This window comes from Arvicola amphibius, chromosome 5 (genome assembly GCF_903992535.2).
Source record: "Arvicola amphibius chromosome 5, mArvAmp1.2, whole genome shotgun sequence".
NCBI classification, from domain to species: Eukaryota; Metazoa; Chordata; class Mammalia; order Rodentia; family Cricetidae; genus Arvicola; species Arvicola amphibius.
In genome coordinates this window covers 747,467-762,096 of record NC_052051.1, presented here as the reverse complement: position 1 = coordinate 762,096, position 14,630 = coordinate 747,467, and the positions used below count along the sequence as shown (strand labels likewise).

Genomic DNA, 14,630 nt, shown 5'->3' with positions numbered 1-14,630 from the left:
GTCCAAAGTACCAGAGGTCAATTTCAGAACAGACAAGTTGTCATTGAGGTTACAGCCATAAGGACTTTGGACCTGCTTCAGCCTGGGGACTAAGAGCAGCCAGCCAAACCCACAGCACAGACCATCTCCAGCTCCAGCCCATCTCTGCTAAACTATCCACTAGCTTCCTAAGACTGTGTCATTTTCTCAGGAATAAGATAGGATACCCCAACTTTCTCTCCCCATTCTCCCAGGTCCTGTACTCAGCTCCTCCTTTGACTCCCTTAGTGGCTACAAGATAAAGGCCAGTCCTGTCTACTCTTGTCCATACCACAAAACACCCATGAAAACTTTCAGAGAAATTTTTATAATAAATTTATACAGTTATATAAGGCATAACCTGAGAAAAGATTTAAAAAGATGGAATGTAGAAAATTAATTTGTAGAAAACACCAGACATTATTCTCACAGGAGGTTCTGCAGCCAGATCTTAGAAGCCCCACCTCTCCTGGTGTGTACAGCTCACTTGTAGCATCTCTGACTTCAAGAGAGGGGAGTCACTGAGAAGGGAGTGGCTGCAGCCTTGGAACTGCCAGGAAGTGGGAGTATGAGAGGGAGCCATGAGAGATTTTACCTGCTCAGTCCTGCAGAAAAAGATTGAGACTTAGATTGTCCTAAAGCCCTAGAAACAGGTGTGAAAGCTTGGTGAAGAAGCCCAGTCCCAGTGGTACTGGGTTGCCCAGCTGCCTGTGATGCTTCACCTACCAGGACTGTTGTGATCTTTTGGCTTGGCTCTGCCCTCCCTGCCCCTATTCGAGCAGGCAGCCCTGCGTGACATAAGGTAGTAAGTAATAAAAGAGAAAAAGTTTTTCTTCCAGGAATGCTTCCTTGCCCACTCTGAGGGGCACAGTAAGAGGAGCTAGCTTTAGGCTATTAAGACTAGAAAATATGACAAATGAATATTTGGTTCCTAGTGCAACAACAGGTGGATCTCTGTCAGAGTACAGCCTCAGAGGAGTTTCATTCCTGTTTAAGCTCCCACTGACAGCAAAGATATATCCTGGGGTCTTTTGTGGCCACTAAGAGGTGTCCTAGTCGTCAAATGCTCCAGGAAAAGCAACACGGGAGCAAAGGGTCCCACCTCCAGCTCTTTCCCCTCCACTCAAGTCCAGGCACAAACAGGAAGGTCATCATTATGAAGCCTGCTTCCGGACCAGGAAGAGGCCACCGCCCCTAAGACTGTCGCTGTAGCCAATACCAAGGCCTTTCTTATAAAAGACAATATAAGATAGCAGAGGTGGTCGACCGATGTTTAGCCGGGACAGGGAGCAGTGACAGTCCACTGAATGCTCAGGGCCTTGGCAGAGGAGAATGAAGGGCATAGCTGCTGGCACATCAAAGGCTAGGCAGATGGGAGTTCTTCAGGAAGATAAAGCGGACTTTCTCTGGACCCGCACCTTCTTAGCAGGCACAAGGCTGTGCTGGGCCTCGCAGAAGTCTAGGAGACGGTGCCAGAGTGGGCAGCAGCGTAGCAGAACGTGGTCCCCTGCAGGGAGAATCAAGGTGGCTCTTAGTTCTGCCCTGAGCATGCTTGACACCGCGTCACCCCAACACTTCCCAGAAATGCAAACCCTCACCAATGAGGCACAACCCCTCCTGGGCCCGGGTGATGGCCACGTTTACTTGGTGAGGGTCCACAACAAAGCCCAGAAACTTCTTGAGCCAGCTCTTGGTTGGCCTCTGGTCCACATCACTCCTGGGGCATGTTCTGACAGTGCTCACTAGCACATAGCGCCACTCGCTTCCTGGGAGGAGAGGAGGGAGCGGTAGATGAGTTTACATTTGCCCACCAACCCCTCTGCTGACTCCCACACAAATGAAACGGCCTCCTTAGAGTCACCCTCACCCTGGCTCTTGGTTATGGAAGTCACAGTCACTCCGATGACCCCTCTTTCCCTGAGGCCCTTGCTGATTGCAGCAGCCTGTGCATTGTAGGGCGTAAGGACGGCAATGTCCTTGGGATCCACCATCCGGTCCAGGGTCAACTGCTTGGTGATGCGGACCTAAGTAAATGACAGGGCAGATGGAGCTGGAACCCAGTCCTTCTGTCGAGAGTACAGGGGCCTCACTTGCGCCCAGCCTTCCTGACCTTAGATGACCTTGGATGAAGCTTTCCCTAGCCTTCATCCTCGTCCAGGAAGCCTCTCCTGTCCCATCATGCACCAAAAAGAGTGCTCTGACACTTACCACCTCCGCTACTTCCTCTGGATTGGCTCTAGAGTTCTCGTTGCCCTCCTCGGTGGACACCAGCAGCCTCTGCTCCTGGCCCTGCACATAGCCAAAGATGACAGGGCAGCTCTCCTTGCCAGCATGGCCCAGGATGCTGCGAGGACGCTTCAAGTCAGACCAGGTCTTCAACTTATTCCCATAGAATTCCATGGAGGGAAAGGAGCAGATGTCCTTATGCATACGGTACTGTGTGTCCAGCAGGATGGCATCCTTGTGGTACCTCTCAAAGAGAGACCGGTCCATCCCCAGGTTTCGCAGATGTTCATTCTTGACCACAGGCTGCAACTGCTTGTGGTCTCCAAGCAGAACTACCTGGAAGCACAGACAGTTAGGGCATCTGTGTAGCTATCCGGCCAGAGGCATCCCGACTTCTTGGTCATCTTCAAACAAGAGCGATGCTTACCTATTGCACCCTCAGCACCACAGCATAAACCGCCCCCAGGAACCCAGAGAGCAGCTCCAGATCCCTCCAACCTCACCTTCTCAACCCGCGAGAAGCACACCAACGGAATAAGGGTTTCTGGCTCAGTGGCCATGCCTGCCTCGTCGATAAGGATCTGTCGAACTCTGAGAGTTTTCAGGCTTCCCGATGCCGAACAGGAACACGTACACAGGATGACCGAGTGCCGCTCGAGCTCATACTTGCGAGCCTTCCCCAAGACTCTCCTGTACCTGTGTGAGGTGACACATGTCATCCAGTGAGCTTGCCAAGGGGCAGTCCCACCTCTAAGCCCACCACTTACACCACAAGATCTTCCTTTGTGAGCATTTTCCCTTCCCGAAGCTGGGCATCAAATTTTCTGATCTCTGCTGCATAGGGATTGGGGGCCTGGCGGATCCGATGGTGAAGGGTAATGCTCCTAGGAGGCAGAACCTTGGTGAAACCCTGTCTGGCGGAGGTCCCCTTGCTTCAACCCCAGCACAGACTGATGTGTCGTGTACCTAAGGCTCTGATTCGGCCTCCCTTCCTGGGAGGTCTTGGTGAGTATACTCCTGCTACTCACTCCTGGCAGTGGGAATTCAGTGGCCTCTGCCTGCTCCCCATACACACGCAGGGGCCTCAACTCTGTCTTCCTACTCAGAAGCAGTCCTAGGGCAAGCAAAGATGTGAGAGACTGTACCTCACTGCCCAGCACCCTCTGGAGTCCCACACATTACTCCTACCTCCCAGGACATCCACGGACTTGTTGGAGGGGCCACAATATAAGACACACGGGCCCCCCAGCTGTTCCTCTCCACCAGGGCTTCGGCCAGGTGGCATCTGTTGCTGGTTTAACCTATGGAGCCAGTATACAATGTGGAAGCCCACAATGGTCTTTCCTGTGCCTGTGGACAGAGGACAGTGTGAGTACCCATGGCCACACCTGCCTGCCCAGGGCAGTCCCTGGCTTCTGCAAACGAACCCCACCTGGTGGGCCCTGGATGACTGTGAATTGCTTCTCCAGAGCACTCCTGATGGCTCTGTTCTGGCTAGGGTTCAGCTTGTGACGCCCACCAGGGATATTGTAGTTCTGCCGCTCCAAGAACCTGCCGGTAGGTGGTAGCAGGTGCTGCCGCCCCGAGAACCTGCTGGTAGGTGCTAGGGTGGGAGTGGAACAGAAGCCAAGGATCATTTGAGCACCAGGCACTGGGGAGAGGTGGGAAGCTGAAGAGCAGACCTACCCCTGCAGAAAGAGTGCCAGTAATAGCGCTCAGGGATAAACCGGTGATGGGGCTCGAGGATGGGCCGGTGATGGGGCTGGTGATGGGGTTGGTGACGGGGCTGGTGAATGGGCTCAGGGATGGGCCTGCCCAAGGCAATGCTGATGACCAGTGGGGATGCGTCTTTCAGTCTACGCACAGCTTCTTCCTTGCGGCTGCGGATGAGAAGGGATATGGGAAAGTAAACAGGATTCTCCTAAGGAGGGGGCCATGTCCTCCCAGGATAGGGGAGCCCAAGGAGGTCCTGGGACCTTCCCCTGTAGGTGATAGGAACCACTCACAGGTCAGGAAGCTGCTTAGATATTACTTCCACAGTGAACCGAGCATTAGGTCTCAGCACCTCTTCTGGAACCTTCTCCATGGCCATGTGGTGGATGAAGAAATGTACCTGCCTGGGAACCTCCTGCCGATCATCCACACTCTCCTGGTCCCAGTCACCGCCCAGCCTATGGTCCCAGTCACCAGCCAGGCCATGGGCCACCCAGGTATATGTATCAGGGTCAATGCTCAGGAAGGGTCCGAGGCATCTGGGTGCAGGGAGTGGGCTGGCTAGAGAGAGGGGGATCCCCTCAAGCCGAATGCAGAGATAGCAACAGTCAAAGTGGATGTTGATACTGTTCTCCTGGAGAAAAGCAGCTTCTAGCTGGAGGGTGCCCTGCAGTTGCCCCTGGGACGTCCGATGTGTGTCCCAGGAAATATGTACGTTCTGCAGCACAATGGAGTCGTTTTCTGTAACAGCACTGGTAAGGGACTCCAGGGCACAGAGCGGCTTCCACACCTTTGAGTACTCGCTTGCTTTTCGGTAGCGGTCCTTCAGAGCCTGGTGCACGGGACCCGAAAAGCAGTCACCTGGCCGTTCCATGTGCTCCAGACAGAGGCTGAAGCCAGGCGCCACCGTCCACAGCTGCAAGGCTGGCGCCAGGAAGCCCCGCTGCAGGCTGGCACTAAGCTGAACTTGTAGAGTATCTCCTCTGCTCAGCTCACAGGCCACCTCCACGAAGTGTCCACAGTGACTCTGGTGTATCTGCACCCGCTCCCTCCCAGGAGGAAGCTTCTTGTCTTGCTCCTGGAGGAGGGCAGCGACCTCAGCCCACCGCTGCTCCTTCAGCAGCCCTTGGAGCTGAGTCCACAGGGCAGCATCTATAGTCTGGGTGTGTGGATCAAGACTCGTGCCCAGCACTGGTAAAGTTGGCTTGGACCCCTGCACCGAGTAGATACGGCGCCGCCATACAAGCCGCAGGCCTGTCTGGCTCACTAGCTCCTCGGGGTGTTCAGCCAGCTGCAGGGAGGGGTAGTAGATAGGGCAGGGGTCAGGCAGGGTTTCTCGGTTGACAGGGAAAAGCAACTTGAAGCAGCGGGCACCCATCTCGACATCCACCACAAAGCCCAGCTTGCCTCGAGGCTGGGCCTTGAGTTGGGTGGCCAGGTACAGGCTGTAGGCCCGCCGTTGGTAGCTCTGGGCACAGGCATACTGGCGACTGAAGTCCTGGCAGAGACCATCGATGTCCCTGGTAGAGTATGTATAGGCCCTGTGGCCCAGCGCCGTTAGGATCAGCCGCTGCAGCACAACATCCAGGTACCTACGGATGGGCGAAGTGGCCCACGTGTACCAATCTACCTGCAGCGAGTAGTGGCCTGCGGGTTGCTGCTCACCCTGGCTGGAACGACCAAAAACAGAGCGGCCTAGAGCCTTTCGGAAGTCCAGGCACACAGGAGCCAGTGAAGGGTGCATGTCATCGGCAGCAATAAGATCCACCATCTGGATATAGTCCTGAGTACCAGCTGCAAGCTGCACTTGCTTCCAGAGGGAAGTCAGGAGACACAGCTGCTTGCTGGGGGTGTAGTGGGTGTTCAAGTGTTGGCACAGGTGCAGCGACAGGGGCACCAGCCCTCCGTGCTTCTTAAAAACACTGTCAAGCTGTTGCCTGTTGGGTGTGGGCTGCCACCTCAGTGGTATCAGTGTCTGCGTGTGTTTATTGCCCACAAGGAACTCAGCCACACGGCTGTTAAACTGGATCATGTACTCTTGGACCATGATGTGGGCCGTGCGAAAGCCCAGCACATTGTCCTCATCCGGCGGCTCATAGTAGCAGGCAGCTGTCAGGCGCTGACGGCGCAACATCCAAGAGAAGTAACAGGCAGCCACGACACAGGCTTCCACAGAGTTCAGGTGGGCTGGCATCTCCAGGCCACCCCCAGGGTGCCCCTTGATCAGTTCTTCAGCTTCCTCGTATGACAGCTGGCAGTCATTGCAGATTATAGACGGTGCAAACCGTAGACTCTTGATCTGGCCACTGCCCTTCTCCATGGTGAGGAAGAGAGAGATGGCAAGGCGATCCTGGCCTGGCAGAAGGCTGAGCCCATCCTGGCACAAGCTGGCTGGCAGCATGAGTACTGGCTCCCTGCTGGGGGCATAGAACACAGAGCCCTGCTGGCGGGCTTTCATGTCCAGCGCTCCATCCTTGGGCACCAAGCTGGCCACATCAGCAATGTGCACAGCCACCTCACACACTGAGCCTAAGTCCCGGACACTGAGAGCATCATCAAGGTTGCAGGCACCCTGGGGGTCCACAGTGAAGGTCAAGAAGTGGCGGCAGTCCTCTCGGGGACCAGAGGCCATGTTTAGCTCTGAGTGGTACCTCTGCAAAGCCTTGGAAACAGAGGCTGGGTCTGGTGCGTGGGCCTTCAGGCCATGCTCTAGATCAAGGATATAAAGGCCCTGCTCCCAGGTGATGGCCTTGGGCAGCACCTCCAGGATTATGCCTAGTGGGTAGTAGAAACGTTCTCGCCATAGGACAATACGGACCCAGAAAAGTCGGGTGCTCCGGTCCTCAGGCTTGAGATTCTCATGCCTTACACGCTTCACTTGGCCTTGGATGAGGCGGTGGATGGGAACTTGCCGCGGGTCCTTCATCTCTGCCACAAAAATCTTGGTCACAGAACCATTGATGGGGATCATGATTCGGGGGTCCCAGTCATCCATTCGACACACGAAGGCCAGTTCATGTTTCCTTCTCTTCAGCACACCCATCACACGACCCTGCAGGCTTCCTGAGATGCCCCTGTCGTCAGCTGCTGGGCCTAGGACCTGGACTAACACCTCATCTCCCGTGAAGGCCATCCCGCAGTTCAGGCGACCCCTGACTTGGATAGGGTTAGAGGCCGTGTCATCCAGTGGCGTGGCCAGTGCTCTCTCAAAGGTCTCCTGTAGGAAGCTGCAGTGGCGGTATTGTTTGGGGCTTGAGCGCAACAACTTACGCAGCATCGTGGTTGGCAGGTTTGTGTACTGCTGGGCCTTCTGTGGGGATGCAGGCCAAACCATGGTGTCCAGAAGCCCATCCTCCCGAACCGTCACAGTCACTTGCCGGCTCTCGTCAAGGAGTTCCTTCAGGATGGCATCATCAGCGTTGAGTTCCCAGTCGGAGGGCCAGAAGTCAGACTCAGAATCCTCAGGTTCTTCAGGCATCCCACCCTCCTGGGTAGATGTTCCCGTTGCTGCACGTCTAGAGGTGGAGCCTCCTCCTGCCGTGTCCCCTGCTGCAACTGCCGCCATCTGTGCGGTGGCTGCCGCCCTGGCTCCAGTCTCTGTCTTCACTGTGACTGTGGTTCCGTCAGCTGTGGGTCTGGGCAGATCCTGTGCCATAGCTGTGTGCTTTGCATCTGGGTCCCCAGCTCTGAGTGTCAAAGAAGCCCAGTGCTGTCTCTGAGCCACACCCTGCTCGATCTGCCCCAGTGACAGATCCTCAGGGAAGACACTGTGGTGCTCTATGCACTCACGAATGAAGCTTTTCCAGAGCTTTCTACAGGCTCCAGAGGAACAGAGAGCCACGGCATCTCCCACAGCCACCAGCTGAGACTGCGCACGGGTCATGACCGTGTTCAGCACACGAGGCTCAGTGAAGAATTCCGAGGTCGGCGCCCCAGGGCTGAGTAGACTGTTGCGGTTGTGGACAGAACTCAATACCACCACCCGGAACTCACGCCCTGTAGGAAACATGGATCAGATGCCCAGGTAGGATCAGCAGACTGGCTAACCCAGTCCCATCCTACATATCCGAGTCTGAGGAATGGGCTGGAAGCCACCTCCCTATTAGGCCGGCCCCTGGCCCACAATTCTATCACCTACCTGGCAGGATCTCAAAGCTGCCCACAGACACCTCACCCAGGTTCCTCCTTCTTAGCTCCTGCCTCAGTGCACTGACCTGCAGCAGACAAGTCCAGGGTTCTGAGAGCCTGTTAGCCGGTAAGAACCAGATCCTCTTGCCAATCCCTATACACCCTCACCCCAGCATGATCACATGGATCAGACTGGAAAAAGGACAAAACCATCCCTCACAGGTAAAGAAAGTAAAGCCGTGGAAGCCAGAGGAGACAGCTCACCTGGGCACCATGGGAGACAGCACAGATGTGCCTCTGCTCCCGGGGTCCCCAGCAGTGAGGCCAGGTGTTGTAGATCTCTTGTACCTTCTCCACCACCTGGGTGACCTCGGCTGAGTTAAGCCAGGAAGTCATGGACATGTCCTGCTCAGGGCTGCCTGCCACGTGGCAGAACATGAGAGGATAGTTTTGGGGGTGGCATGGGACTTTGCCACTGGCCTGGATAGGGTTGCCCTTGGCTACGTAGAAATGGTGGGAGACAAAGTTGATGATGGCTGCGGTTGAACGGTAGTTCTCGTGGAAGATGACGCGGCTCTGCTGGGCGATCTCGTGTACCTCCTGCTGGTAGTACAGGAAGAGGCGGTGCAGTAGGGTGTGCCCAGCTGCCTTATCCCTGGGCACACTGAAGAGCCTAGGTGTGACCTGCATGTGGTCCCCTGCCAGTACTACGCGGGTTAACGACAAGGCATAGGCCAGTGGGATGAGAGCCTCACACTCCAGCATTTGGGCTGCCTCATCAATGAAAATGTGGGAGAAGAAGCCAGCTGGCACCTGGAGCTCACGAGCCTGGGAAGTGGTGGTAACCACCAATCGGTGTTGTACCAACTCTGCTCCTGTGGGTGGGCGAAAGGCCTGGCGGTCCTCCGTCAAGCAGCAGTACCCTAACGTGGTCGAGTCGGTCTGCCTCGGGGGGCGGTCCGTGTACATCACCCTGAGCGGAGCTGCCTCTGGATGACCACTGTTGACATAGCCGTGGAAATACTCCCGGATATAGATGTCTGCGGCACTGTAGGAAGGGTGAGGCACTGTGGGATGCTTCTTCAGGACTCAGGCTGCTGGCTAAAACATGTGTGTTCAGCCTTGCCTAGATGCCAGGAACACTCACTCACAAGGCAGACAGACAGGCGTCTTGCCCAGGGACTCAAATGTACTCAAAAGGGAACAAAAAGCAAAGACACAGGGAGGGCCAGAGCCTGGGTGGTCAGGGGTAGCTTAGAGAAAGTGGTCTCTGAGTTGAGGCCAAGCGGAGAGCTAGCTGTGGCCTGAGACAGCCTTGGTGGCTAGGGGCTGACACTGATCCTGAACATAATTTCTGAGTGCTGCAAGCTTTGGCAACAAGAACTGGTGACCGGCCCTCGCGAGCAGAGCCTGAGAGTTGAGAGGCAGCTCAGCCTAGGCAGGGCACATAGCCTGGGCTCTTCCTTTCACCCCATTCTCTGGGCTAAAGAAGAACTCTATGCCTGTAATAATATGTGATTTAGGGAACTAAAAAAACCACACTAGTCAAAGAGGAACTTCTTGGTTGAATAGCCTGTTTCTATTTAAAAAGAAAAAAAAAAGAAAAAACCCAACGCCTTGCCCAGGAAACATGGGGTAGGCTAAAACGCAACACCACTGCAACTCTCTCCTTGGTCCAAGGTTTGTGGAAAGCCACCCACATCTCCTTACCCACATAATATATGCATTGATTCAGGGCACCCCAGTTGGATTTGAAAAACGCAACCAGCCACTATCAGCATCTTCATTAAGAACCAAAGAGCCGGATATCCTGGGCGGCAGGGCAGTGGTGAGCAACCTGAAAGCAGCTCTGAGCTCACCTGTTGGTGTGTGTACAGATGAGCACCTTGGTGTGGGGCTGCTGGACAACCTCCAGGGCAGCCATGGCCAGTGTGTAGGTCTTGCCCGTACCAAAGGGGCCATAGATGAGAAGCGGTGGGATGGGCTTTGAGCCCTCGGGTCTTCTGCCTGCAATAAGCCCCACAGCCAGCTTCTGTTTGTGGTTGCCCCGAAATGAGGGTGGGACGGGCCAGGGGTGGGGCAGGGAGCAGGCGGGCAGGTCAGGAACCACCAGGCGCTCTTCAGGCAGTGTATCTACTGCCTGATGCCAGAACCGGAAGGTCAGAGGGTCAATCTGGAACTGCACCTCCAAGATGGGGGTGTCTTGTGGTTGCAGCCCCAAAGCCACGCAGCATCGTGCTGATAACAGCAGCCACAGGGCATTCTCTGAGCTGGCCCGCGTCTCTAGCCGCACTTGGTATACCGTATTGTCAGGCGCAGGTACGGGAGCCACAAGGGCTGTGCTGACTGCCCGGCTCAGCAGGAAGCCCTGGTCGGTGTCTGGCAACAGAGAAGAAGGGAAAGGGACCTCGGCATAGAGGGCTCCTGGTGGTGCAAAGAGCATGCCAAGTGCCGGTGTCTGCAGTGCCGTCTTCAGGGATACCTGGCCCTTCATGGCCAGCCTGGTGGAAAGTTATAGGTCAGCTCTCTAAGCATAGTCAAAGGCCCATCTCCAAGTCCAGACTTGGTCGCTCCTGCTATCCCCACTGCCCCACTTACTTGGCTACCAGCTGCTGCTGAGCTGCTTCCTCTTCATAAAGAAACTTGTGCATCCTCTGCCGGTAGTTTGTACGAGAGACGGGGCCCCAGACCAGGGTACTGTGACTGAACTCCAGGGCCAGGGAGGGTACCTTGTACTTGGCCATCAGGGCTTCCTGCTCAGGTGTCCAATCTACCTCAAGCACCACATGGCGGTTGCCTGTGTGCCAGCAGTCTAGTTCCTGGGGTTGTCTGGGTGCCGGCTTCCCACAGAGCCCTAGGCTTTGCGCCTGGCCCAATTGCAACTTCAGCTTCTGGAGCACCACCGGCCTGTGACCGAAGTCAAAGACCACCCATTGCTCAAAGCTGCCAAAGGAGGCAGCCTGTACATGCACCCCTACCTGGAACTGGGCTGGGGAGTCGGGTACACAGAAGTGCTTTCCCCGTGCATAGAGCTGGCCTGGTGGGAGGCCGGGGCCCACCAGTGAGAAGGCTGCTCCAGGCTCTTGCTTGAGCAGAGCCACATGTAGCAAGGGGTCCTGGAGAAGGAGATAAGCCATGAGGTGGTGTCAAATGGGCCCTCAGCCTCTTTCAGGGTCCATGGTGATTCCTTCGGCCCTGACCACCCAATCCTCCTGAGAGAGGCAGCCTATCACTTTCTGAGTATGGGACCCTCAGACTGCTCAGTCTGCCCTGGTTTTTACCTTTGCTCATGGCTTGCCTAAGGCCCAGCACACATTAAAGAAAAGGGGATGAGCAGCTGGGATTTTCAGGGTCCTGTAATTACAAGTCACATTCACCCTCTAGGACACTGGCACACCTGTTTTTTACATTAATTTACCCCACTGAGTGGAGTGACCCCATTGGGTAAGGGTGCCATGATCACCTATCATTGTGGGAGGAAACAGGCATAGAGGGACATAGACCCACAGGTTTTCTATATCTGCTCACTATAGTTCTTAAGACCCTGGGAATCCCTCCACCCATGGCAGGGTCTACCCATAAGATCTGAGATCTCAGGGCTGCTGAACCCTCACCTCGGAGTGGATGGAGAACATCCAATTGTGTTGGGTCTTCTTCTCCTGAGCCTGGTGCACCAGTGGCTGGTGGCAAGTGACAGATACTCCATCGACAGTCTCAGCCATCTGCACACAAAAGCCTTACCTTCAGCAGGGCAGCCCGGGGCTTACCTTCCCAGCCCCACAAGTCGCTACTCACCACCAACACCTCTTTGCTGCTGCACTGGTACTCAGCTAGCAGCCGTGCCTGGTAAGACACCAGCCCATCCTGCCAGGCAGCCTGTTCCCGCAGCTCCACGGCCTGCGCCCGTTGAACCCACTCCTGCAACTCCTGTTGTGAGTGCGCCTGGATGCAGACATCTCCGTACTCACAGATGTCAGGCCTGGAGAGACGAGGACTTCACGGAGATACAGCCTCGGAAGCTAACCCTCTCAGCCCAACCCTGGCTTGTACTGGGAGTAGGAATGGATTCTACACTGGAGGGAGGGGAATAGGGGTTTCATTAGCTTTACACCCTGAATCTCCAGGGCAAGGGCTGGCACAAGGAACCTTCTTCAGAGGCCACTGAAGTACTAGCCTGGCATGCAGAGGGCACAGCCGATGTGGGGCCTCACAATCCCCGGTGCTGACCTGACGTAGGGTTTCTTCTCCTACCCTAAATTCCCACATAACTCCCCTTACCTAGGGCAGAGCTCAAATTTGGAGAGCCCCATGGGTGGGGCACGGTGCTTCCAGTGCACAGCCTGGTCAAAGGCCACCATCTGCGCATGCTCCAGGGAGGAACAGTGGTTCTCAAACGCCTCCTGAGAACTACAGGTGACCAAGCAGGCATAGCAGTACAGTTGGACCACCGGGGGCTGATCATGACTGGTTTTCCTTCTGTCCTCTCCAAGGAGAGGGTATGTGAGCAGATCTCTTCTCTGGAGCCCATCCAACTGCTCGGCCTTCCACACAGCCATCTCCACAGCGCTGTGCGCATACTCACAGCGTGAGGTCCCGTGGCGGCATGGTACCCCGCGGCCCACAAAGTTGCAGTAGTTTAAAGGACGTCTGTTTTGTGGCTGTGGCCGCACCTCCACAAATTGCCGCTTTCGGCCCTCAGTTATAACATGAATGAGGACTGTGGGGCAGATTTGGTGCTTAGGGCAATGGCCCCTGGGATCCACGGGAAGGAGGATTTGGGGACGGCACTTGAAGCAGAGGGCACAGAGCAGTTGGAAATGGCCACCAAACTCTGCTCGGATCGTTTCAGCTGGGGTTTGCAGCCTATCCGGAGTTCTGGTGCCCTGCACTGCAGCTTTCAAATTCAGGCGGGGAAGGTTGTGCTTGCGCTCAAATGTCCAGACGAGAGCCTCCTCGGAGCTTCGGGCAAAGGTGCATCTGTTCCCGTGGCGCCTGCAGCCCAATCCTGGGCTATAGTAGCGGCAGACCTCATAGCGCCAAGGTCTTGGGAAGCTGGGTCGGCGGCCTACCTTACGCCACACCCTATTGTTGGCACCTTGCTTGTATCGGACCAGCAAGATCTCCCTGGGGCAGTCGTGTTCCAGTTCGTGCAGGATGGAGGTGCTCTCATTGAGACACTGGGTGCACTGGGAGCAGCCCAGGTGAAGGTCTACCTGAGCATAGAGTTCTGCCAAGGGTGGCCCTGTGATGGCTGGCATGCTGGCAGACCCCAGACTGCACCCTAAAGATGCCGTCTCAGATGCAGGCCAGGTTCTTCAGGGTTGGTTCTGAGCAGTTGAAGAGATGGTAGGAAAAGAGAAGCAAGTCAGCCTAAGGTCAAGAAGAACACATATAGCCTGTCAGGTGAAAGAAACTTCTGTTCAACCTTGTTGGGGAGTTCTGCCTGAACCCCAGCTCAACCCCTCTTCCTGAAAGGCCTCCAAGTCCTGCCCATAAGGAAGGCAAGGGGCAGCTAGTAGAAGAAGGGGGCTCAGAGGCCACAGAATCCTCCGTCCTGGTACCTCCAGGCTCCTTCACCCCTCAAGTTTCAGCTCTCCTTGCTCTCTAAAAAAGTATCCTCTTTCCTGAGAGCTGTTAGTCAGCTCCTAGGACCACCATGGCCTACCAGACTTGGTAACAGGAGCCTCAGGAGGGGAGGGCACACCCTTGCAGAAGTCCTGCTCCACCCAAGTTGGATAGTCTTCATCAGAGTTCTCAGAGATGCCAGGAGGAGAGGTAATGTCCAGAGCCCAGAGACTGAGTTAGTGCCACCCCAGCAGGGATGGTCGAGGGAACAGCTAGCTCCCTGCAAACACCTAGGTCAGGTATAAGGGGAATTTCCCTCGGGTTTTTTTTTTTCCTTTTCAGTGTTGAGGATGAAACCCGGGCTCTTATACATGCCAGGCAAATACTCTATGATTGAACTACACCCTGGCACTCTAAAGAGAACTTTCAAGGAAAATGTTGAGGTACAAAGATTGTGTTTTGAAAGGAAAGAATTGAGCAACAAGCAAAGCCTGTGGTCCCCCTTGCACTCCTGTGGAGGTTTCTAAATCGTAAGAGCTAGAACCCCATGCCCGGCAGCTGGAGAAGCAGGAGGAGGGGGCCATGGGATTGTCCGCTACTGGAGTCTGTCTGGGGAAGCTGGTCCTGCCCATTTGCAGGCAAGGGGGTGGTACTCACACCTTTGCCGGTGGTCCTCCAGTCTCCAGCCACCACCCTATACTTAGCCAGTGCACCAGCATCGACTTGGAGCAGCGATCAGTTTCGTTTCTGCCCCTGGGGCGACTCAGATCTCTGACGACAGAGCGCGGAAATTACCTCACTGCCCCCCCTGCCCCGCCCCCGCCCCGCCCTCAAGTGATAGCCTCCCTCCCAGACCTGGCGGAGCTCCCTGGACCTAGTAAGATTTCCCCCCACTCCTCACCCCCATAGTTCCCCTGGGGTGAAGACTGCAGAATTTGACCTGGTACTTTCCCTGTTCCTCCCCCTACTCACGGTTGGAC

General features: G+C 55.6%; 1 protein-coding gene across 2 annotated transcripts; it reads right to left on the bottom strand.

The window, feature by feature from the left end:
* Positions 1 to 327: 327 nt before the first annotated feature.
* On the bottom strand, positions 328 to 14,424 carry Helz2 (helicase with zinc finger 2). 2 transcript variants are annotated; one of them, XM_038330376.1, is made up of 19 exons: positions 14,310 to 14,424; positions 12,364 to 13,412; positions 11,881 to 12,064; positions 11,700 to 11,807; positions 10,684 to 11,201; positions 9,945 to 10,586; positions 8,350 to 9,133; positions 8,096 to 8,171; positions 4,251 to 7,953; positions 3,931 to 4,124; positions 3,677 to 3,847; positions 3,433 to 3,594; positions 3,211 to 3,358; positions 3,012 to 3,128; positions 2,748 to 2,940; positions 2,227 to 2,580; positions 1,886 to 2,042; positions 1,617 to 1,784; positions 328 to 1,525 (listed from the first exon to the last, which is right to left on the bottom strand). In XM_038330376.1, exons 2-19 carry the CDS (start codon positions 13,341 to 13,343, stop codon positions 1,401 to 1,403), a joined length of 8,784 nt encoding a protein of 2,927 aa, XP_038186304.1. In that variant the 5' UTR covers positions 13,344 to 13,412; positions 14,310 to 14,424; the 3' UTR covers positions 328 to 1,400. The 2 variants fall into 2 exon arrangements, with proteins under 2 accessions (XP_038186304.1, XP_041911018.1); XM_042055084.1 differs by having other exon boundaries at positions 12,364 to 13,455; positions 14,310 to 14,378.
* Positions 14,425 to 14,630: the final 206 nt, after the last annotated feature.

Bases quoted from the DNA above. Each gene is read 5' to 3' on its own strand.
- Helz2 (XM_038330376.1), bottom strand. From the start codon at position 13,343: ATGCCAGCCATCACAGGGCCACCCTTGGCAGAACTCTATGCTCAGGTA. The intron at 9,134-9,944 runs GTGAGCTCAGAG...CCCTTCCTACAG, and splicing joins ATCTGTACACACACCAACAG to TGCCGCAGACATCTATATCC. The intron at 1,785-1,885 runs GTGAGGGTGACT...CTCTCCTCCCAG, and splicing joins TTCCATAACCAAGAGCCAGG to GAAGCGAGTGGCGCTATGTG.